General features: G+C 40.7%; 1 protein-coding gene across 6 annotated transcripts in view; it reads left to right on the top strand.

Annotated features, from left to right (window-relative positions):
- The first annotated feature begins 5538 nt into the window (after positions 1–5538).
- The window catches only part of MGMT (O-6-methylguanine-DNA methyltransferase), a 300274-nt gene continuing 281807 nt past the window's right edge, over positions 5539–24005 (top strand). Inside the window, exons 1-2 of one of the 6 annotated variants that reach the window (XM_054036008.1) lie at positions 5730–5864; positions 13242–13351. In XM_054036008.1, the coding sequence (XP_053891983.1) occupies positions 13349–13351 (3 nt within the window). In that variant the 5' untranslated portion in view covers positions 5730–5864; positions 13242–13348. The other 5 variants (XM_054036007.1, XM_054036012.1, XM_054036006.1 and 2 more) reach the window with 5 other exon arrangements.

Raw genomic sequence — 24005 nt, 5'->3', positions numbered from 1 at the left:
GCCTTCCTCTGCAGCATGGAGCATGAGTCACTTGCAGTTTTAAATTACTGTAAATGGTCGATTCTCAGGGCTAGTCTACACTGGCAACGTTAAAGCGCTACCGCGGCAGCGCTTTAACGTGGCTTGTGTAGTCACGGCAGTGCACTGGGAGAGAGCTCTCCCAGAGCTCTAAAAAAACCCCAAAAAAACCCCACCTCCATGAGGCGCATAGCTCCCAGCACTGGTGCACTGTCTAAACTGGTGCTTTACAGCGCTGAAACCTGCTGTGCTCAGGAGGGTGTTTTTTCACACCCCTGAGCAAGAAAGTTGCAGTGCTATAAAGTGCCAGTGTAGACAAGCCCTCAGTAACCTGAAGTCTTTAAATCATGATTTGAGGACTTCTGTAACACAGTCAGAGGTGATGGGTCTATTTCAGGAGTGAGTGGGAGAGGTTTTGTGGCCTGCAATGTGCAGGAGGTCAGACTAGATGATCATGATGTCTATGAGTCTATAATAGAAAGCATTCCTGCATTCAGAGAAGTAGACTTTTCCTCATTTACATTCTAAAATCAGTAAATATACATGGGGCATTGCACCATCAAATTCTTTCAGTCCTATTTCCTAATCATTTTTAGATCCAAAACCATGATACGACTTAAAAAGCAAGCCAAGTGTATATTACTATAGCTGGGGGTAAATCTTCTGTATCACAAAACCCTTACAAAGCCCAATTCTATTAGAAAGCAAGTTTGGCCAAATGCAATTAAAGACATTGTCTCAGTAATGTCCTTCCACAAAAGTTTGAGATTGTTTATCAAAAGTGTTTGCAAGCCTAATTAGATTACATTCAAACATTCTCTTTCATACATTATTTTGTTAATTTTCTCAAAGAACTCTAGTTGCTTAAAAATGACACAGTCAGGGAGTTTAAAGAGTTTCTTTAAAAAACCCCAACTCTATATTTAAAAAAACAACCCTCTATATTGTTTCTAATACCATCTAAGAATAGGAAAATAACAGGCCAAAGCTTTTAAGACTCCTTTTACCTTAGACAGTATTGTGTACATAATTACCAAAATAATTTTTCAATGAGAGGGAATGAGACAGGCCAAGCATTTCATGCTAATTATTCCATTAGGTCATGTGATGCTTTTCAACTTCTATGTGCAAATATGGGGGACTCATCCTGCAATGAGCTCTGCATGGGTGTAAGGTCTGCCTGCACAGAACTTATTGCAAGACAGGGGCACCCATCTTCATGAAGTCTAGGTATCCTTTTCCTCTATTTGTACTTGTGAAATCTACTTTCTTAGATATATAGGGGATATCATGTATGCATTACGGTTAATATGTGCAATAATTGCTTGAAGATATTTTGAAAAGTATATTGCTTTTATGTAATGATGTTTGCTAGGTGGACTGTACTTTCAGAGAAAATCTTGTGTGTGCCATTCATTTGAACAAGCCCTGCATATACAATAATAAAAATAAAAATATTTAAACTATCATGTGCTTTTATATTTGGTCAAAACATTGATTTCCCCCAACCATGCATTTTGAATGAAGCACAATTAACACAGCAACAAAAAATATTAATGTGTTTGTCATTGTTTTTAAATCACAATTTTATGTCAGGGAAAGACATCAGAATGACAGGGGTAGAAAATATAGTTGTCTACAGAACAACAGGTAGAGCAGGGATGAGTCCCCCACTCTGCATCCCCAAGGGATCTTAATTCTAACATGGAGGGACCAACCTTAACAATAGTTCAATCTTCTGCCTAATCCTCCAAACACTTATGAATGGTCTTAACTTTAAGCACGAGAGTAATCCCGTTAAAGAATGTGTACATGTGTACAGGATCAGGGCCTAACTCAGACTCTCCTGAGCCTCTCTGTTGATACAAATAAGATGGCCAGCTGCTGTCAAAACATGATGGCAAATTCTGTGATGTGGATACCTGCAATTCCTATTTGGACTCTTTTCATTGACTTGACTAAGAACCAAACTGGGCCATTAGAAGTGAGTTCAGATCACTTATTTCACAAGGCCACTGAATGTGTTTTGAACCACACAATGGCAATAATGTTTCATTTACAAGTGACCTGGGCTATCTTAAAATTATATTAACACATATCCTATTAAAAAAATTCAGTCTCATCACCATGTGTAGCCCATTATCATGCCTAAATGTATTTGTCCAATAGTTTCATACAATAAATTAACACAATTCTAAGAATAGGTTGTTCATTAATGGCTGCTGCAGAGGCAAGTAATAGTGATTAATTCTCAATGCACAAAAATATCAGAACATATTAACCACATTTCTCTAATTGGTTACAACCTATTGCAAACAATGAAATTCCTTTTGCATTTTTCTTCTCTGTTGTAATATAGGTATTTTATGTTCAAAGGCAAATGTTTCATTAAAAAACTGTTCATATCAAGCACTGTGGATGTGATTTATATATTGTTAAACTATTTACATTAATTGCCATTCATCCTTGAGATCACTTAAGCCTTTCATTTTAAACCAATTTCTTTGTGGGTGGCAGCTAACAGCAGGAAATAGTTTGGAGATCTGGACATTTTTATCACCTGATGATTATTTTAGTAGTGATTCTTCAGTCAAAATTAAGCTACACTTTCCCTATCCAGAGGGGAAAGAAAGCCAAACATACCTATGGCAAACATACTACTTTCAGACCTGTTAAGCAGTTTTAAAGTTAAAGGGCTAGAGAGCATACAGCAGAGATAGGTATGGTGTTCAGAAAGATTGCGCTTCAAAAAGTTAGGAGTACTGGGAGTTCTGCAATGAAGTAGTCTAGTCAGCAGTTACCAACTTTTAAGACAGCCCTTGAGGCCAATACTATAGTGCTGTCAGTTGGAAATAGGGTGACCAGATAGCAAGTATGAAAAATTAGGACGGGATGGGGAGTAATAGGCACCTATATAAGAAAAAGCCCTGAATATCGGGACTGTCTGTATAAAATCGGGACATCTGGTCATCCTAGTTGGAAAGAACTCCTTTCTTGTCCTTATGCTGGAGTCTTTACTCAAGCAAACTCTTGAAAGTTTTAGACTGCAGAACCAGACCATTTTTGGAATTAATGTAATGCATTTTTTTTACAACATATTTCTCTTACAAAGAAGAATTTTGTAGAATGCCACAAGGAGTCATTTAAAATCCCCCCCCCCCCCCATTTATGTGGATGCCTTCCTTGTTTGACAGCCTCCAGCTTTTCACCCTCTGAGAATCTCTCAGCTAAATGTAAAGACCCTTAAAATTAGGCCCAATAAATCTGGGATTAAGCTTCACATACTGAAATGTTGTTGTCCTCCCAAAAATATTTTTGCATTTCATTAAAAATAGGAGCTTCCACCTTCTTGTAAGATTTAGTAACTCTCCCCTCACTTGCCTTCTCTCTGTTTATAAACTTAGCTAACTCTCACCGTACAGCCTGCCTTCCTATGCACTAACCTAACCCTCCTCCTCACGCCATATTGCCTCTTTTATAAACACTAAACATCCCACTTTGCAAACTCCCTATTTATAAACTCACTGACCTGACCTTCCTCCCTATCTTTCCCACTTTACAAAGTCAGAAAAGTGTAGAAGCTAGATCTCTCTGGATCCCACCAGTCTTTGAGCATCAACCTCCAAAGCTATTAAAATAGAACATAGGTCTAGTTTCTTTTACTATAGCAAATAAAATCCAAACTTGGGTATATCTCAGTATATGAGGGGTGCATAAACGTTGATCCAGCTCTGGGTCCTGCTGGCAGGGCCGGCTTTAGCAAGAGCGGGGCCCGATTCCTGGGGGCGTGGCTTGCCGCAAGCCCTGCCCCCAGGAATCGGGCTGCGCTCCGGCCGGAGCTCCAGCCTGGGTCGTGGGGCTTGGGTCTGGCCCGGAGCCGCTCAGGAGCTGAGCCGGGGGGCCGGGCCCGAGCCGAACCGGACCCGAGCCGGGGGGCCGGGCCCGAGCCGAGTCAAGCCGCGGGGGCCGGGCCAGGCCGGGCCCGAGCTGAGTTGCGGGGGCCGGGCACGGCCCGAGCCAAGGGAGCCGGGCCGGAGCCGAGACGAGCTGTGGGGCCTGGGCCGGACCCGAGCCGAGCGGGCCGGGCCAGCGCGCTCGGCCAGAACTGGGGCTGGTGCCCCAGGGCCGGAGCTGCTGGGGCCGGAGGTGCTCGGCCGGGGCTGGACTGGGCCACGCCGCGCCTCCCCGGAGCGCTTCTCACGTCCCCCTCCCACACCCCTGACTCAGCTTACCAGGTGCTGCCTGCCCGTCCCTGCTTCTTTTTACCCCACGAACCTCTGATTCGCGGGAAGCAGGGGTGGGGGAGGAGCAGGGAGCGGAACGTGCAGGGGAGGGGAGGAGGGGGAAGTGAGCTGGGGGCGGGGTGGAGAGCTGTGGCGCGGGGCCCTCTTAGCGCGGGGCCCAATTCAGCCGAATCGGCTGAATCGGCCTAAAGCCGGCCCTGCCTGCTGGATACTACCAATTTTGGCAACAATCACCCAAATTCTGTTGCCTGAAGAGAGAACAAGTGTAATTACTTTTAACCCACCCAAAAAGTCCATGCCCAAATACACATAGGTCACAAGAACTCATACCTATACTCAAGAACAAGACATAGTGTCACAAGAACTCATACCCAGCATCTGAATCCAGACAATTTTTAGCCTACATCCCCAACCCTTTTGTGGGTCTATTTATTATATAAGGATACACTGGAGTCTGGATGTTTGCAGTCAATTTGGGACAGCTGCACTTTTCTCTGAGAGGAAAGATTTCCAACTGGGTAAGAGTGTGGGCTGGGAATTTGTGGCACCTGGGATTAATTCCCTGCTCCAGCACTCATGTACTGGATGACTCTGGGCAAGTCACTTAGGCTCTCTGTGCCATCTGTAAAATGGGAATAACAGCACAGTTACAGGACTGTTATGAGGATAAATACATTAAAGATTTGTGAGGCGCTAGGATGTGATGGGGGCCCAGATAGTATCACAGAAATATTTGTGATTTAACTGGTAGAATTTTGGGGTTTGGAATACAAATGCTGTCTAGATTCAGCTCCTGTTGCAAACCAATCTGGCATTTTGGGGTGCCCTAGAAGCTACTACATTTTTACTGTGTTTAGAACTTGGGAGTACTGGCAGGATCCAGAAACCACAGGTACATTTTTCCAGTGTTAATAAGTCAGGATGAATCAGGGGCCAAATTTTTTGGTGCAGTAGAAGCTACGCTCATTCTCCAGTTTGGTGGTACAATTTGAGGGTTTGGAAACAAAGAGTGCCAAGATCCACCTGGAGCTGGGTACCAGATCTATTCTCCGCCCCCCCCCGGGTTCATGCACTAAGGTGCTTTAGCGGCAGTCTGGGTTTTATTTTGATGCAGTAGGAGCAGCGATGCTTGTTCTTTATGTTGACTGGAGCTAAAAAAGCAGCGGAATCTACGCGGGTTTCACCTTGTCCCTGCAAATTTCGCAGGAAACCTCCCACCCTAGCCTGGCCCTTCACTAACCCTCCCAGTGGCCCGTTTCCCCCCTTCATACAACAACCCGCAGCAACTCTCTCTGCAGCTCCCTTCAGCCATAGGTTACGGCACCGGCCGCTCCGCTTGCCAGCCAGCGCCAGGCAGGTGCGCCGGGATGCAGCAGGGCTCTGGGTGCGCCAGCCCCGCGCTCGCCGGGGGAGGAGGATTGGGGCACGTGACACCGAAGCTAACTCGTGAAAATTGCGTAAGAGGAAATTAAGCGGGCTCGTAGCAGCAGCCCCCGCGGTCCCAACTTGCGTGCGCGGGGTGCTCCGTTTGTTCTTGTGGTGCTGTCTTAGGGGGTTTTGTTGGTGGTGTTTTTTTTTTTTTTAAATCCCTTCTGCAGAGCGGTGAGTGCTGGTGCATTTTCTTGCGGCCCCTCTAAAGCCAGCGATGGCGGCATAAAGCGGGTGAGATGGGCAAAGCGGAGTCTGAGCTGGTGTTTTCAGTCCCCGCTCTCCCCCTTCCCCCTGTTCCAGGTCAGAGGGTTCGTGCTGAAGCTCTGGAGGCCTTAGTGGCTTGCAAATGCAAACGTCTCCCCTGGCTCCTTCCTTTTGCTGCGGCCGTGTTTAGGAGTGGGGGCTGGGTTGACACATGTAGAATAACTGGGCCTGCTCGTTTAGGATTATTCGTACAGGGAAAAGATGGAGTTGGGCCCCATATTTATTTGTTAGAAAGTCATTGAAACCCCTAGTGTAGTTAAAAAAACAAAGTTGGGGAAGGAGAGCAGGTTTAAGAGTCCCCTCTTCAACCTCCCCCCCCCCCTTTTTTTTTTTTTTTTTGCTGTGCCTGCAGCTTCCCTTTGAACAGCCTGGGAAAGTGCTTGAAGGTTTGTTTTCTTCCCCTTCCCTCCCTTTGTTTGTTTGGGTGTTTTTAAAGCTTTGCTAGGGTTTTGTAACATGCTGTGCATTTCTCTAGTGTAGGGTGGTATCCAGCTGGGACATTCTGAATAGGAAATTTTCAAGAGAATGAGATGAAACTGAAAGTGTGCTGCTTCTCCCAAAGTGACTCTTTGAAAAAGGCATCGTGGGGGTCCACACGTATTGCGTCTCAGTGACTTCCAGATCCCATTTGTTCAGCTTGCAAATAAAAAGAGAGCTTTTCTTAGCTGTCAGGCCTGCAAATTCAAGATCACAGTAGTAAAGATTCTGTTGGCCAAATGCTAATCTCTTTTACACCTGTAGAATCCCACCAATCTCAAATTATGTCCTTGGCTGCACCTTTGCAATCTACTGCTTCTAGGGGAAGTTCTTAAGGGCATAATTTGAAGACAAAATGGGTTGGTGTGGATGGTACTAAAAGCAGGACTAAGTTAACAATTCTGTGGCTATGTGTGGCTGGAAAAAATAAAGTTAGGCTTTCCCAGAGCAGTGTTGATTCTTTGGGGGCCAGCTAGTAAAAAGTGTCTTTACAAATCTGCATTCTCATCACTGAATAATGAGATCTGACTAATGCACCCAGAAAGCAGACTTGATGAGTAAGAAGGTGCCAATTTTTGTGTACCCTTTTCAAAATAAAACCTTACTTTAAATATCTCACTGAAATTTACACTGTACAATCCTACAATACATGAAGGAGACAGCTGGGAAAAAAATTCCTAGTAATGGGGTTCTTGGTTTCATGAGCACTGTGGAGTTGGATCCAGACTCTGAGTATTTTCTGCAGTAGAAGGATGCAAGCACTCATAAACTAGTGGTATCAGTAGGACTCTGCATCTGGAATCTGCAGGTTGGAACAGAGTAATCCTAAATATTTCCGATTGCAGAGTGGTAGCTGTGTTAGGTTGTATCAACAAAAAGAACGAGGAGTACTTGTGGCACCTTGGAGACTAACAAATTGATTTGGGCATAAGATTTCATGGGCTAAAACCCACTTCTAATGAGACTAATCAATTAAGGTGGGCTATTATCAGCAGGAGGAAAAAACACTTTTGTAGTGATAATCAGGATGGCCCATTTCAAACAGTTGACAAGAAGGTGTGAGTACCAGTAGGGGGAAAATTAGCATGGGGAAACTGGACAGTCTCTACGCAAAAGAATAAATGGATACAAATCAGACGTCAAGAATTATAACTTTCAAAAACCAGTCGGAGAACACTTCAACCTCCCTGGTCACTCAATTACAGACATAAAAGTTGCAATTCTCCAACAAAAAACTTTCAAAACCAGACTCCAGTGAGAAACTGCAGAACTGGAATTAATTTGCAAATTGGACACCATTAAATTAGGCTTGAATAAAGACTGGGCATGGATGACAGGTTTCAGAACAGCAGCCTTGTTAGTCTGTATCAGCAAAAAGAACAGGAGTACTTGTGGCACCTTAGAGACTAACAAATTTATTAGAGCATAAGCTTTCGTGGACTACAGCCCACTTCTTCGGATACATATATTATTCCACACTATATGCATCCGAAGAAGTGGGCTGTAGTCCACGAAAGCTTATGCTCTAATAAATTTGTTAGTCTCTAAGGTGCTACAAGTACTCCTGTTTTTTTTGGGCATGGATGGGTCATTACACAGAGTAAAAACGATTTCCCCATGCTAATTTTCCCCCTACTGTTACTCGCACATTTTGTCTATTGTTTGAAATGGGCCATCCTGATTATCACTACAAAAGGTTTTTTTTTTCTCCTGCCAATAATAGCCAACCTTAATTGATTAGTCTTGTTAGAGTTGGTATGGCAACACCCATTTTTTTATCCGATGAAGTGGGTTCTAGCCCATGAACGCTTATGCCCAAATAAATGTGTTAGTCTCTAAGGTGCCACAAGTACTCCTCTTTCTTTTTGCTAAATATTTCAGTTTGCCTCCTTATTCTTGTTTTATTGCAGGTCACCCTGTCCTCCCTTCCCTCAGACTACAGTGAATTGGGAGATCTGGTTGCCTTCTAGTATTTTCATCATCTTGGATCTGAGATAAAAATGGAAATATCAGATCGCTTGTTATGTCAAGCAAATAGGTGACTCCTTAGGGCCTGTCCTACAACAACAAAACTAAACCCTTCAAATGCCCCATATCTACCTCTGTCATACAAAATCTCCCTATGGTGGGGAAAAAAAGGAAAACAAGTAATATTGTAGACAGAATGAACTATGTTCCAGAACTTATCTGCTCAGTCTAGGCTGAGGATAATTGTTTCCTGTGTAGAAAATATTTGGTAATATGGTGCCAAATCTGTCACTCCTTTTTTTTTTTTTTTAATGTAAGGAGAAGGCAAAATGAAGGTTAATAAGGAGTATTTGTTTATTGCTATATATGTAATACAAATAGTAAAAATATAGATAGTAAATATAAAGATCCTCTTTGTTTGCTACTTCATCATTCCCAAGCAAGTCATAGTGTAGTTATTGTTAATTTCTGCATCTTCATTTTTTATTTTTTTTTTAATTTTGATCTCTGCTTTCACCTTATTAAAGGATAGAATGCTGCACTTCTATAGTATTTCAAATCTTCAAAGCAATTTATAAGTATTAATCCTTAGTCACCTATGATACAGAGTGTGTATCTTCATTTTTTCAAGCAGTGAAATAATGATACAGTGTGAATAAGTGACTTGCTCAAGGTCACTTAGTGGCAGAGCTGATTAATTCTTGAGTCCAAATTGTCCCTATGCGGGGAGTGTGAGGGAAACATATGCCAGATTAGAAATTCCATGGGATTGCTTGTGGAATATTCTGTTTGGGGGAGCTAGGGTTAACCCTTTTGTGGAAGTGTGAAAGTTTTCGACTGAGAACCCTTTGAATGTTGGCAGTCCATGTGAGGCCAAGGTAACTATATAGAAATGATATGCTGCTGAACTGTGTATATGGCCTTTAGTCTTCCCTTCATTGCATAGCAAATGTAGCTTCAATGGACCCATAGTATGGAATCTACTATTGGTGCCTGCCCACAGAAAAATTCCTCCCTGCCTGTTGAGGTAGGTTCCTCAGCTGAGTCAGAAGTAAGTGTCATGTGAAATTCCCATGGAGATTTAATGAGCTGATGCCCCTCTCCTACCCAGGGCCGGCTCCAGGGTTTTGGCCGCCCCAAGCAGCCAAACCAAAAAAAAAAAAAAAGCCGCGATCGCAATCTGCGGTGGCAATTCGGCGGGAGGTCCTTCATTCCCAGGCGGAGTGAGGGACCGTCCGCCGAATTGCCGCCGAATACCTGGACGTGCCGCCCCTCTCCGGAGCGGCCGTCCCAAGCACCTGCTTGAGAAGCTGGTGCCTGGAGCCGGCCCTTCTCCTACCAAACCAGTCCTTGTCTGGTCCATTCAGGAAGAAAGACAAGATGAAATGTGTGTGGTATAATTAGTCACAGCTTTTTTAACTTCTTACATCTGGGGATAACAAACAGTAAATTGTACAGTTCATGTAATTATTCTTTCCTTAATCATTATCACCTATTCCCTCTTTCCAACCTAGTCCTGGCCCATTGCTGGGTTACTGCTGCCCTCCCCCTTGTTAAGGGGCAGGGATGAAAAAAAGGAAGCTTTCTCTCCCTGGTGTACAAATATTAGGAGCCAATTACCCCGCTTTCTTAGAGGATGCCTTCTCTTAAATCCACTTCCAACCTGGTTTAGCAGGGAATCAATCCAATATTATGGAATGATATCTGCACTGCACACTTGCTACATACTAAGTTGTGACATCTTTCCTAACCTCCTCACTTACCCTAATGAACTGCCAAGGGGAAAGCACAAAAAAAAAAAAAAAATCCAAAACCCACCCATCTTGCCTTGGCCAGTCTGGTGGTGAAGGAAAATCTTTCAGTGTCAAAAGAAAAAAGGCAACTAGTGCAATACTCACTGCAGATCATAAAAGATACAGTCCTTATTCTGATCCTGTGGATATGTGGCACATGGAAGAATGCTGTTTGTGATGAGACAGAGTTCTGTCTGGAGGACACAAGGTATAAATACCCCTTGCCCTCTTCCCTTATGCACCAGTTGGTTCTGTGTCCCCACCTGAACTGGGCACTTTAGTTCTCCTTTAGCTTAGCTCAGATACAGCCTATTTTCCCGTAACCCAAGGACAATGGGTCCATTAAAAGAGCAATCACCCCTATTCTTTCAGCTGTCCCACCATGTTCAGTTGTGGTGAGTATGTTCTCCTTGTGTATGAATCCCTAACTCTGGCAGCGCTTCTACAGGATCTCTGGAGAGAAGGGTGGAAGAAGTTCACAGAGGTGATATAGTCTTTACATCCACCCCTGTCTCCTGCTCTACAGGCTGAGATCTGCAGGGTTTTTATTAACTCCACCACAGAAGTGGATGGGGCACTTTGGCTTTGGTTCCCTGCCCAGTGTTCACACCTTTTGAATATCTTGTCTCAAACCATAATTACTAGTTTAGTAGTTTTTCTCTTCCAGAAAATGTAGAGGGCTTTTTATTCTTTGTGTAAAATTCTTAAATTTGGCTAGCTGGAGCAGTGCCTTCTCAGTGTTTTCCTTTGAAAGCCTGTTTAAGTGCCATCATGTCTATCAAGTTTAAATAGTCTTAGATTTGAAAAAAAAAATGATTTCCTTAATACCATAGGATATTTCTCCTACGTACCTAGAAATACAGGATACTCACTCTAAAAGTTCTGAAGTTGCTATGTATTTTGTTTTTTTCTAAACAGCGTTTTGAGAGTGTTTTATCTATCCATACAATATAGGTTTATCAACGTTTAGTAAAAATAAAACAGTATAGTTTTGCTCATAGACTTGATTAGATTTATAAGTAGGAATACCCTAAACACTAAAACTTTCCTACAGTCTTGCTTGTATTTGGTAGGATAGAAGCAACTTTTACTCAAAGATTTTGTCATCAATGTAGCCAAATAGGTGTATTTAGGGGCTTGTAAGGATGGGTTTGGCAGCTTCTATCTGCATTCCGATCCATGACAAGTTAATTACACCATTTATTCAGCAACTACACTGAAGATCCATAGGAAACTATAGTAGTTATACTGTAACTTGTGTTACCGTGACTTCTTTATCTCCTGATAACTCTGTAATTAACTTGTCACCACTGTTTAACGCTTAACATATGTAGAAAATCAATTCATGGCATCACTAAAGAGATAGTAGCCTGAAGGAGAAGCTTGTGCCCTTTGGAAAGGCTATCGGGGTTTACTTAAAAGGCAAAATCAGGGAGTTGGGCAGTTCATTTTGGGAAAACTGCATAATGTGGAAAGACTGTTCCAAAGTAAGCTGGGATTTAACAGTGTTTTTTAAAGTGTAAATTTAGGTGACAGGATAAATTAACTTCAGTTGCAAAGAGGAGAAACCTAATAGTCTGGAGAGGTATATACAGCCAAAAGAAGAACAGGTTTAGGAAATAGATGGTAGTTTTTGTTAATATTGTCCCTTACTTAAGTGCGCAGTTAAGTATGTGGTAGAGCTAAAACAGCTGTAATCCTTAAAAGTTAAAACAATCTGTGACAGCCACTACACCCAGTCATGCTCTAGCTAAGCAATACATAATTTCCTTCTTATGCTACCCCAGAGGCTGCTGATATAAAAGGTGATACCCTTGCCCACATGTTGAATGTTGAAACTCTGTTTGAACAGTGATGGTTATTCTCGATTAGATTAGTGGCATAGTAGCTGAATCGTGGCCCCTAGGGAGCAAAAGTACAGTTTTTCTGCACCAGCCTTAAAAGTAGTAAGCCGGACTGCCTGGGATGCAATTGTTTTAAAAATAAGTTTCAGTTTTCTGCATAATTCTTTTCATTATTTTAGTTGTTAAATATGCAGGTTTTGGAAAAAATGTTTAGAACAATGAGCTAAATCCTAGGTGTATTCAGCCTAATACTTTAAAAGATTTCCTGTGTTAGAAATATTTCCTGTTTGTAACACTAGTGTAGTCAGCAAGTATCTAACACAGCCTGTATTGCCCATTCCCAGAAGTCGAAGGGTGAAACTGAATGCACATTCTACCAATAGCATAAGTCGTAAAAGCAAGCACTTGTTAAATCTATTTGTTTTTATTATAGACATCGATCTGCCAGTCGCAATAATGCATTTATGGACATTTTTCTGCAAGCACAGCGCTGGTGGCAGTTTTTACTGACAAATTGAGTCATATGGACAGTAGTTCAAAATACGCTTACTTTATTGACAGATTGTGCAATTCTCTAGTTCACTGAGTGTTCATAAGATATCTGGGTTGGTGAAGAGAATATAACTAATGGGAAAATGTAGGACAACAGTTCTAATTTTTGAATGTTGAAATCTGTAAGGAAGTGACAGGACACAGCTACATTTCCTAGTTACTCTTGCAAACTTTTAACTCTCTCTAGAAATTTTTCACTGACTAGATGATCTCCTGAGGTCCCTTCCAACCCTGATATTCTATGAAAAGAAACTTGACCTGTCCTGGCATCATAAATTCAGTCTTCCAGGTCTGGAAACTCTCTTTCCTCCTGATGCATTAGATTGCGAATGGAGATAGTGCAGCCTTGTAGAACACCAGTACACCATCCACAAGGAAACTGGCACAGATGTACAGAAAGATATGAGTTTTGTGAAAGTCTAATAAAAGAAATTTGCACCCAAAAACATGAACACCAAAAATGCTGCCTTAATCTTGTAATTTTACAGCAGACAATTAAATTGATCACCACGTTTATTGCCCCAATGTAGGCCATGGTTTGGCAGGAGTCGAGTCATACATAGATGGAAGTACAGGAAACTGAGTTATATCTTACAAAGATAGCATTAATATGCGCTGACATATTTTCCCATATATTGTTCTTCCAATAGTTTCTTGCAAAAAATATTACTTGTGTGATGATCTGCTCCAGGTTGCCGAAAAGTATCCTCTAAAAAAGAACTCAAGTGTGACCATAACTAGAAAATATAGATCATGGATGGTAAGTAATTGGGGGGGGAGGGGTTTTTAAAAAAACCAAAATGCACCATCATTTTGGTACTAATCCATGATCCTTTTCAGGTCAACTTTCACTGCTTATTAACTGGGCTAGCTTGATTATCACTTCAAAAGTTTTTTTTTCTCTTAATTAATTGGCCTCTCAGAGTTGGTAAGACAACTCCCACCTGTTTATGCTCTCTGTATGTGTGTATATATATCTCCTCAATATATGTTCCATTCTATATGCATCCGAAGAAGTGGGCTGTAGTCCACGAAAGCTTATGCTCTAATAAATTTGTTAGTCTCTAAGGTGCCACAAGTACTCCTGTTCTTCTTTTTGCGGATACAGACTAACATGGCTGCTACTCTGAAACCTGCTTATTAACTATTTCATACCAGAAAGCAGCACAAGAACTGACAGTGGTGTATTTTGGTGGCTAACAGGAGCATATGCCAAATATTTGTGCTTTAATACCCTAGACGCCATAGTTAGTTTAACCTTTTAGGATGCAATTTTCTATACCTGTTCTGTGCTTAAATCTGGAATAGTTTAGCATTGTACAGTTTAAGCATGATGCCTGCATATGTTTACGAGTTATGGAAAAGATGAGAAAATGTGTGTGGTGGGGGTGGCTTACTGAGGACTAGTGCTTTTTCCTTGGTCTGAAAGATCTTGGCTTGTTTAGCTTAACCAAAAGAAGGCTGAGGGGAGAAATGAGTGGTCTTTATAAATACATCAGAGGGATAAATACCACGGGAGAGGAGTTATTTAAGTTAAGCACCAGTGTGAACACAAGAATAAATGGATATCAACTGGCCATCAATAAGTTTAGGCTTGAAATTAGGCAAAGGTTCTAACCATCAGAGAAGTGAAGTACTGGAAGAATAGTGGGGACAAAAAATCCAACTGGTTTCAGGACTGATCTTGATAAGTTTATGGAGGGGATGGTATGATGAGACTGCCTACAATGGCATGCCCCCAATCTGCAAGTGCTAGCAGCAAATATCTCCAACGGCCGGTGATGTGACACTAGATGTGAAGGGCTCTGAGTTACTACAGAGAATTTTTTCCTGGGTGTCTGGCTGGTGGGTCTTGCCCACATGCCCAGGGTCTAACTGATATTTGGAGTTGGGAAGGAATTTCCCCCCAAGTCAGATTAGCAGAGACCCTGGGGCTTTTTCACCTTCCTCTGCAGCATGGAGTGTGGATCACTTGTAGTGTAAATGGTGGATTCTCTGTAACTGGAAGTGTTTCAATCATGATTTGAGGACTTCAGTAACTCAGCCAGAGGTTAGGGATCCATTGCAGGAGTGGGTGGGCAACGGTCTGTGGCCTGCAATATGTAGAAGATCAGACTAGATGATCATGATGGTCCTTTCTAGCCTTAAAGTCTGACTCAGAATAAAACCATTTTTTTTTTTATAAACAAAGATATGGCTGTTTGAAACAAATATGCTCAGTGTTTAACATGGAATGCTGCACCTTGGAGATTAAAGAACACTTTTTTAGGTTTAAGTGTGCACATGCATTCTGTATAACAAAGTGCAGACTTGCAAGGTCTTCTAACCAACAAGTCCTATTTGCGAAGGCAAGTCCTATTTGTAAAGCTAAGTCCACGTAACTTGGAAGCCAGAAACGTATATTAGCCCCAGTGAACAATTCTGTTTTTTCCAATTAAAAAGAAAACAAAAACAAACAAAAGCTCTCAAGGAAACTAAAGTTTTAAAGAGTTTCAGGGATTTAGGCACCCAAATCCCATTGAAAAATCAATGAAATTTGGGTGCTTATCTCTCTGGGGTCCCTTGAAAGTCACAGCTTAAATGCACAGCAAAAACCTTGAATTAATACAATATTCAAGCTGTATGGTTAGTATCACAAAGTCAGAGAATGTGAAAGTTGAGGTTCCTAGAACATTTAGCATTGACATGGTTATATCGTACATACATGCGTACGCTAAGCAATTGCCTTGGCATACGATGACTTCTAAGCCTATGTGGAGATTATGTGATGTCATTAGAATTTTGTATTGATATAGGAGTCTACTCACATGTATCTGGCTGTGGGGTCATGGTATGTTCTAGCTTTTACTCCTACTTTCTGTTTAAATGTATAGTTTAATCATAGAAACATAGGGATGGAAGGGACATTGAGAAGGGTCCTGTACTGAGGCAGGACCAAGTAAACCTAGACCCTCCCTGTCAGGTGTTTGTCCAATTAGTTCTTAAGAGCCTCTAATGATGGGGATTCCACATCTACCCTTGGAAGCCTATTCCAGAACTTAAATATCCTGAATTCAGCTGAATTTTTGGTTAAGACAGCTCATTGGTTTAATGGTTTTGATTTTTCTCACTTTCCGGCTGAAATACTGGAAGCTAGATTGCAGTATTCAAAAGCCAGTTTTTAGTGCATTAAGGTCAGATCACATAAAGGAATTAAAGGTTTTTATTAAAATAGCATGCATTAGCAAGATACAGCCCAGTTTGGAATAATAACTAAGATTTGTTTTGCTGGCTTCTAAATCATGCTAACTACACACTGCCTGTGCAAACCCTGTTCCCTTCCGCCAGCTCTTGTTAGTAAATAACATATACTAATGCTGCCTTGTAAATGATGGTGCTGAGTAATCAATTGCCATTATAATTATATTTAAATTGTCTGTGCCCTAGATCAATCAGTAAAATGCAAGCAACGGAATAATTATTTTCAGTAGTTAGCACATTGAAATGCAATGTACCTTTTCAGTAGTTGTTAGTGGTATTATGTAGAGCCCTGCACAAGACTATTTTTTTTTTAATCCCGCTCTGCAATACCCACTCCCACCTTGTTTCTTGCATTTTTTTTATCCTGCTCTCACCCACAAAAACCTTAAGATCAGCAAGAGAGAGAGATGCCCCCATGCTACTAAAACCAAAACCAAAACAGGGTTACTGTCATATACATAAATGGAATTCAGACACATTTTTTACCACTAAAAGAATAAAACAAGTCTTGCTTAAACTTTGTAAAAGAATACTTTAACTCCTGTTGTAATAGACATCAGATCTTTCTATTCCTCGCTTAAATTTAAGTATTAAAACCTTTATTTAAAAAAAATCTTGTTTACATCACTGAAATTCTGTTTATGATAAATTGACGTGAGATTGTATTTTCCTGCTAAATATTGGTCTTTTTTTTTTTTTCCCCACCCAATTCAACCCACAACAAAGTACATTTTACTTGCTCCTGCTATTATAGCAGTGGGTCCTGTAGGACCCCAGTCCCACTGCAGGGCTCTAGTGTTATGTACTGTTTCTTTGCTATTGAATGAGCTCCTCTGCACTGGCCGTTTATAAGAATGACACTTGGTGACATGTGTATGTGTGTGTGTATTCTGTAGCCATCAGCTTGAATGCAAAATCTAGACATATATGGTTGCACGCAACAGACTAAATCCTGCTTGCTTTACTCACATGAGTGGGGACAAAGAGTCCTGTGGCACCTTATAGACTAACAGATTTATTGGAGCATAAGCTTTCACCCACGAAAGCTTATGCTCCAATATGTATGTTAGTCTATAAGGTGCCACAGGACTCTTCGTCGCTTTTTACAGATCCAGACTAACACGGCTACCCCTCTGATACTTGTCACTTGAGTGGGATTACTTATGTGAATAAAGCAAGTTGGATTTGCCTGGTATAGATAAAAATGTTTATTTTTAAATTTTAAAGTACACTGATTTTATTATTGAGCAACTTTAATTACTTTTAATTTCTTTTTAAACTTGACTGAGTTACATAGCCGAATGTACAGCATCTAATACCGGTACTGTAAATGAGCTACACAAATTGTATAAACTTTTGTTAATTTGCCATCAGTGAGCTGGGGATATGGTCTTTGAATCTCTTCCCCATTCCACTCATGATAGTTTCCACAATCTTTCTGTTAAGAAGTGCCTTCGTATTGAAATAACTTGAGAACTCTTAACTTGGATCACGCTAGCTTCAGAAAAGCTGTTATAGTACTCTGATCATCTTCGTACAATGTGTGTAGACAATTGTTGTGAATTTTCTTTCAGACAGGTCCACAGACTCTGATACCTGAGGAATTCTGGTCATGTTGATTCAAGAACAAAAAAAAAAATACCGTGGAACAGTTTGATTAACATTACATGTTAAAATTACAGGAAGAAAAGAGGTTGATGTTGAGTCCTGTGTCTTGGAGGGGAAGTGTCAACATTTCCATTTTAGCTCTGGAAGACTAGGTGACTGGTGGGCTCTTCAGTAGGAGCAGATGGGCTTGCATTCAGAGTTAAGAAGCTTGTATCTTCTTCCAAAAACCCTTTCCACTGTCAGCATTTGTGGATCTTCCTCATTAAAGAAAAGTGTTACCACTTCGGGCCTGATATTTTCAGAAGGGCTGAGCATCCACAACTCCAGTTGAAGGTGGCAGAGATGGGAGCTCAGTACATCCAAACTGAAAGCTCAAACTACTTGGTGAAACAACAACTTAAACTAGTGATGTCTATTTACATTGTGGTGCTGTAACCGAAATACTGTTTTGAGTAGAACAGTTGCATAAAAATTTCATCCTGGAACCAACAGGGCTAAGTTATCAACCTCTGAAAATAAGGCTTTATAATAGAAACACTCAGTCTTAAATAGAATAGTAAGAAGATTGCTGCTATAATTAGTGCAAATAAAACTGAATCCCATGTTAGTGAATGCACTTTGTTTTATGTTGTGCTATTAATATTTAAAATGTGGATTTGAATTCTTTTCAGCTATCTTTTTTTAGTGCAGCTATGCTTGTTGATAATTCCAGAGTGAGAGTCTCTAAGAATATGATTAACCCTGCAGGTCATCTTATAATGTAATTATTAATGATTGATTCTGTTTATCCTTGAAATCAATATAGGAAGCAAAATGGTTTGGCATATATTTGGGGTTGATTTCTTACATTCGGTAAACATGATCCTGTGACAAGACTAGTATTGGTTTATGACTTAGAACATGTTTGATGAATCTGAAGTGTGTGATTAGTTTTATATAATTATTGTGATATGTGGTGGTTTCTTACATGACTTTTATGTTAATATGGCCAATAGTGTTAACATCTCCTGCCACTAATAGTTAGGGTGGGGATGTGTAGTAATTGATCTTCCTGGGAGTGCTGTAATGTAAAAACAATTCAGGCTGTTTGAAGTATATTTTACAAGTGTGCATTGGGCCTTTGGGATGTTATATTGAAAAACCCAATTGTACAGTTACCATGGGAACCCAATTAGAATAGATTGCTTGAATTTTTTTCAGTCTTTCATCTTGACCAAAAATCTAATGTACTTTAAATGTTTTCATATGGAATTTATTCATATACTGACTTGATATAATAGTTTTTTATTCCAGTACCAAAATCAGACAGCATTAAATTCTGTGGATCCTCAAGACTTCCTTTTAAGGAAAATCTACTACTAGGATCTATATATGAGCAGATGAACTGAGAAAAATACCTTTTTATTATTCTAATAGTGCTTATCATAGTGCTTCTATTAAAATGATTTACAGACTTTGTCTTATTAAAGGTAAACAAAAAAATTTCTTAAAATCTATTATTCGTAATCCGGATGATCAGTGAAAGATGAGCCAAATTGTGACTGGCCCCTGAGGTAGGGAGGCTTTGCAAGACTCTTTCCTTCTGCACCCAAAGCAGCTACCAGGCACGGTTATAGGCTGTGTCCTTGCGAGCTTTCCCCTAGCACTTTCTTCTGGAAACTGAGGAAGTGGGCCCTAGCCCTCACTGGTCAGCAGAGCTGGTTAGAGGCAAAAAAGGAATCACGCTGCTTTTTTTCCTAAGGCTGTGGCCACACTATCGGTGCTACAGCAGCGCCATAGTGTAGACACTTCCTGCAATGATGGAAGGGGTTTTTTCTTTGCTGTAGGATCTCCACCTCCCCAAGCAATGGTAACTAGGTTGATGGAAGCATTCTTACATCAACATAGCTGTGTTTACACCAGGGATTAAATCAGGGTAGCTATAGTGCTCAGAGATGTGACTTTTTCAGCCTTATTTATAAGTGTAGACCAGGCCTAAGAAATTGTGCTGCCTTCTCCCATACCTGACCCAGCATCTGTGACAGGGTGTACCTACCCCATGACAGGTAGGCTACTACACATGCTCAACATCCCCAGTCCAGACTCAGCTGCAATCACCCTCCCAAAATAGTGCTAGGGTGTATCACTCCTTCTGTTCCTCTAGCAACCCCCGATGCCTTAGTCCAATACTCTAGTTCTAACTGTTCCTTGTTTCTCCAATGAAGAGCATGAGAAATAAGTTCCTGACTTTTCCATGCCTCTTGTTATTCAGGTGGTCCCTGAGGGGGAAATCAGTGCATATTTCTTTAGTATTGTTGAAATGTCATGCACGGGGCTGCACAGAACTTGGCAACTATGTGCTTTGAGTCCCTTTCTGAAGAATCCTTCCTTCGCCTTAGAAGCTAGATGCTTGCCCTGCTCTGCATGCTTCTGCCAATGGGATCCTCTTTAGTAGAGGAGCATAGAACTAATGGTATATAGTTTCTCTAAATTAGCTATGGTGGTAAGCATTATTGCTATACTGCACACTAACAGGATAACCTGGTTGCTCATCAGATCACCCCCACAAGGGTTCTTAGCATAATGAGATACACTACTTATGCTCTGTCTTGAAGGTAAAATAAGCAACCTCCTTGTTTAATTGCAAAGACTTGCTGTAAAAAGTGAAGGCATTTGAAACTATTAATAAAGGTCATAATAATCCTTTATAATGGAAAGGCTAGGCAACCTAAATATAAAGTTTGCTCCCAGCTCCCCTCCCACTAATTGTTGTATTCTTTTGTATAGAAGAAGTTTTATTACCTTGCCTTGTTGTCTATGGTTATGCATTGTGGTGTCTCAAATACTGCACAATGCTGTCATTGAATGTAATACCAACAATAAGAAAGCTGGGTCTGTGGGAGATGGTTTCTATTAAGGAGCAGTAAAATGAAAGGTAAAACAGATAAAGTACAAGAACTGGCAGTTTAATGATGGTTTGATAATGTGTCTTTAGAAGTTTTCAAGAGCGTGGAAGTGGGTTCTGGTTTTAACCTTATTTACCACTCTTTTCCACACACACATCTCACTTAACTTGCCACTGTGACTTCTAGCATCCAGCTGTGAAAGCAAAACTGTAGCTTGCTTTGGAAAAGATTCCTACGCCATTCCTTGATCTAGCAAGCAGAGAATGCACTCAATCTCAACTGGTTTGGCAAAGATACCTGATTTTGAAGCTGTGGCCTCTGCATGATTTACTAAAATATCCTTAAAACTATACTTAACCATGAGGCCAAGCAGAAGGAGACATTGTGAGACATTGACCCCTCACTGACTGATGCAATCAATCATATGACACCAAGACATCCCTGCCTGCCTGTTGTCTTTGCAGATTCTGCAGTTTTTAGGTGAACTGGAACATGAAAAGCCCGAAAGAAGATTTGAAATATCAGTAGCAAAAAACATAAGCAGATACAGACTTTAGCACAAGCAAGTCTTATAAGTCTCTGCTTTGACAGAAGCTAAGAGATTCTACTTTTCCATAAAGTATGCTGAATCACACCCTGCTGAACTATTTTAGACTGTGTATTGCTTTCTGAACACAAAGTCTTTATTAAAACCCAGAACCCAGTATGTGTTGGTTTGAGGAACTGTCATGTTGGCTTCCTGATGAAGTATTGTGGGTGATATTGAATGTGAATGGAAGTTAAAGCTTTGTTCATGATCTCCAAAGCCTTTAATGGATTTGGCTCAAGCTACCTACAATTTCTCTTCACTTTATTTGAATATGACCTCCCATAACAGCTGTATTATTCTGGAACAATGGCACTTGCAATCACTTGAGTGAATCATTGAAATGTTGGGCTGGAAGGGACCTTGAGTAGTCATCAAATCCAGCCTCCTGCACTGAGGCAGGACCAAGTAAACCTAGATAATTTCTGACAGGATTTTGTCCAATCTGTTCTTAAAATCCTCCAATGATGGAGATTCCGCAACCTCTTTTTGAAGCCTATTCCAGAACTTGACTACTGCTATAATTAGGAGATTTTTCCTAATAGCTAACCTAAATCGCCTTTGCTGCAGATTAAGTATATTACATCTTGTCTGTCCTATCTTCATTGGACATGGAAAACAGCTGATTACTGTTCTCTTTATAACAGCCCTTAACATATTTGAAGACTATCAGGTCCCTTCTTAGTCGTCTTTTCCTCAGAACTAAACATGCCCAGTTTTTTTAACCTTTCTTCATAGATCAGTTTCTAAACTTGTTGTCATTTTTGTTGCTCTCTTCTGAACTCTCTCTTCAATTTGTTCACATCTGTTTTTAAAGTATGGCACCCTTAATTGGACACAGTGCTCTGGCAGAGGCCTCACCAATGTCAAGTAGAGCAGAGAGTTACTTCCCATTACCTACATACTCCTGTTAATACACCCCAGAATATTAGCCTTTTTTGCAACTGCATCACCCTTGTTGGCTTGTATTTAATTTGTGATCCACAATAACTCCCAGATCCTTTTCATCAGCATTACCACTTAGCCATTCCCCATTTTGTATTCGTAAGTGAAATACTTTGCACATGTCTTCATAAAATTTTATCTTGTTGAATTCAGATAAATTCTCCAATTTGTCAAAGTTGTTTTGAATTCTAATTGTGGTCTTCAAAGTGCTTGCAACCTCTCTGAGGTGGTGACATCTGCAGATTTTATTCGCAAGCTCTCCCCTCCAGCATCCAAGTCATTAATGAAAACGTTGAATAGTACTGGAGCCAGGACAGATCCCTGCAGGACCCCAGTTAATGCACCCTCCCAGTTTGCCAGCGAACCCTTGATATATGGTCTTTCAGCCAGTTATGCACCCACCTTATAGTAATTTCATCACGGCGACATTTCCCTAGTTTGCTTATGAGACTGTCACGTGGGACTTTGTCAAAAGCTTTACTAAAATAAAGATATATCACGTCCACTGCTTCCCCTTATCCACTAGGCCAGTAACCCTGTCAAAGAAGCAAATTAGGCTGGTTTGACATTATTTGCTCTTAACAAATTCAAGCTGGCTATTCCTTATAACTGTATTATTCTCTAGGTGCTTATAATTTTTTAATTTTGTTCCAGTTCTTCCTAGGTATTGAAGTTAGGTTGAGTGTTCCATAATTTCTTTCCCCCTTTTAAAAGGTAGATATTAGGTTGGCTCTCCTCCAGTCCTCTGGTACCTCACCCGTCCTTCATAAGATCTTGAAGATAATTGTTAACGGTTCTGAGGTTGATTCAGCTCAACCTCCAGTACCCTAGGATAAACTTAATCAGGCCCTTCCTACTTGAAGACATCTAATTTATCTAAATGTTCTTTAACCAGTTCTTTCCATATTTTGGCTTGCATTCCTTCCTTCTTGTTGTTGTTATAAATTTTATTGAGCATCTGGTCATCATTAGCCTTTCCAGTGAATATTGACATAAAATAGGCATTAAATACATCAGCCTTCTTGATGCCATCAGTTTTTAGCTCTCCTTCCCCCATTAAGTAGAGATCCTTCGTCTCTCTTGCTCCTAATGTATTTGAAGAACCTTTTCTTACTGCCTTTTATGTCCTTTTGCTAGGTGTAACTCATCTTGTGCCTTAGCCTTTCTAATTATGTCCCTATATACTTGTGCTGTTCTTTTGTACTCCTCCATAGCAATTTGTTCACGGTTCCACTTTTTGTAGGATTCTTTTTTGATTTTCAGGTCATTAAACTGCTCCGGATGGAGCCATATTGTCCCTTACTATTCTTCCTATATTTTCTTTGCATAAGGATAGTTTTGCATTTGTGCCTTTAATATTGTCTCCCTGAGAAACTGCCCCCTCTCCTTAACTCCTTTTTCCCTTAGGGTTTCTTCCTATGGGAACTTACCTACCAGTTCTCTGAGTTCGTTAAAGTCTACTTTTTTTGAAGTCCATTGTCCTTATTCTGTTGTTCTCAGTCCTTCCTTTCCTTAGAATCATGAAATCATCATTTAATGATCACTTTCACCAGAATTGCCTCCCACCTTCAGATTTGCTACTGAGTCTTCCCTATTGGTCAGAATCAAGCCTAAAATTGCTGTCTCCTTGGCTACTATATCTACTTTCTGAGACAAAAAAGTTTGGTCCCAGTACATGGGAAAAGGAGCTTTCCCAGTAGCTGTGGAACTTGCTGACAAAAGAGGTTTAATTAGAATGACTACAAGCCTTAGCTCCTTCAGAACAAAATGTAAAATCCGCATCTTCACTCTGGCTTTCTTGCAGTATCGTAAGAGAAGTGGCAGGGGCATGGCTAAAGAGAATCAGAGATCCATCTAATTATGTATAATGCTTAGATTTTGAGGTGTTTAGATATCAATATAAGTACTTTGCTGCTTGAGCTGTTTCTTGCTAATCATATTTTGATGTAGGTTTCTGGCCTGCTGAGAGAGAGGCAGGTAAATCTAATTAATATAAGTGGACATGCTGTAATTCACATTTTAATAAATATATGTAAAGTTTTCTGTTAGAAGGATTTTAACTGTTGAATGAATAGATTTGTCCCATACACTTCTGTTCTTGAGCTGTCTGTTCAGTTCTAAGCTGCTTCAGTCAGAATGAATGCTTGTTG

The sequence above is a fragment of the Malaclemys terrapin genome, chromosome 7 (genome assembly GCF_027887155.1).
Source record: "Malaclemys terrapin pileata isolate rMalTer1 chromosome 7, rMalTer1.hap1, whole genome shotgun sequence".
NCBI classification, from domain to species: Eukaryota; Metazoa; Chordata; order Testudines; family Emydidae; genus Malaclemys; species Malaclemys terrapin.
Note: the sequence above shows the minus strand (reverse complement) of the source record. Positions and strands in the feature narration are given on the sequence as shown.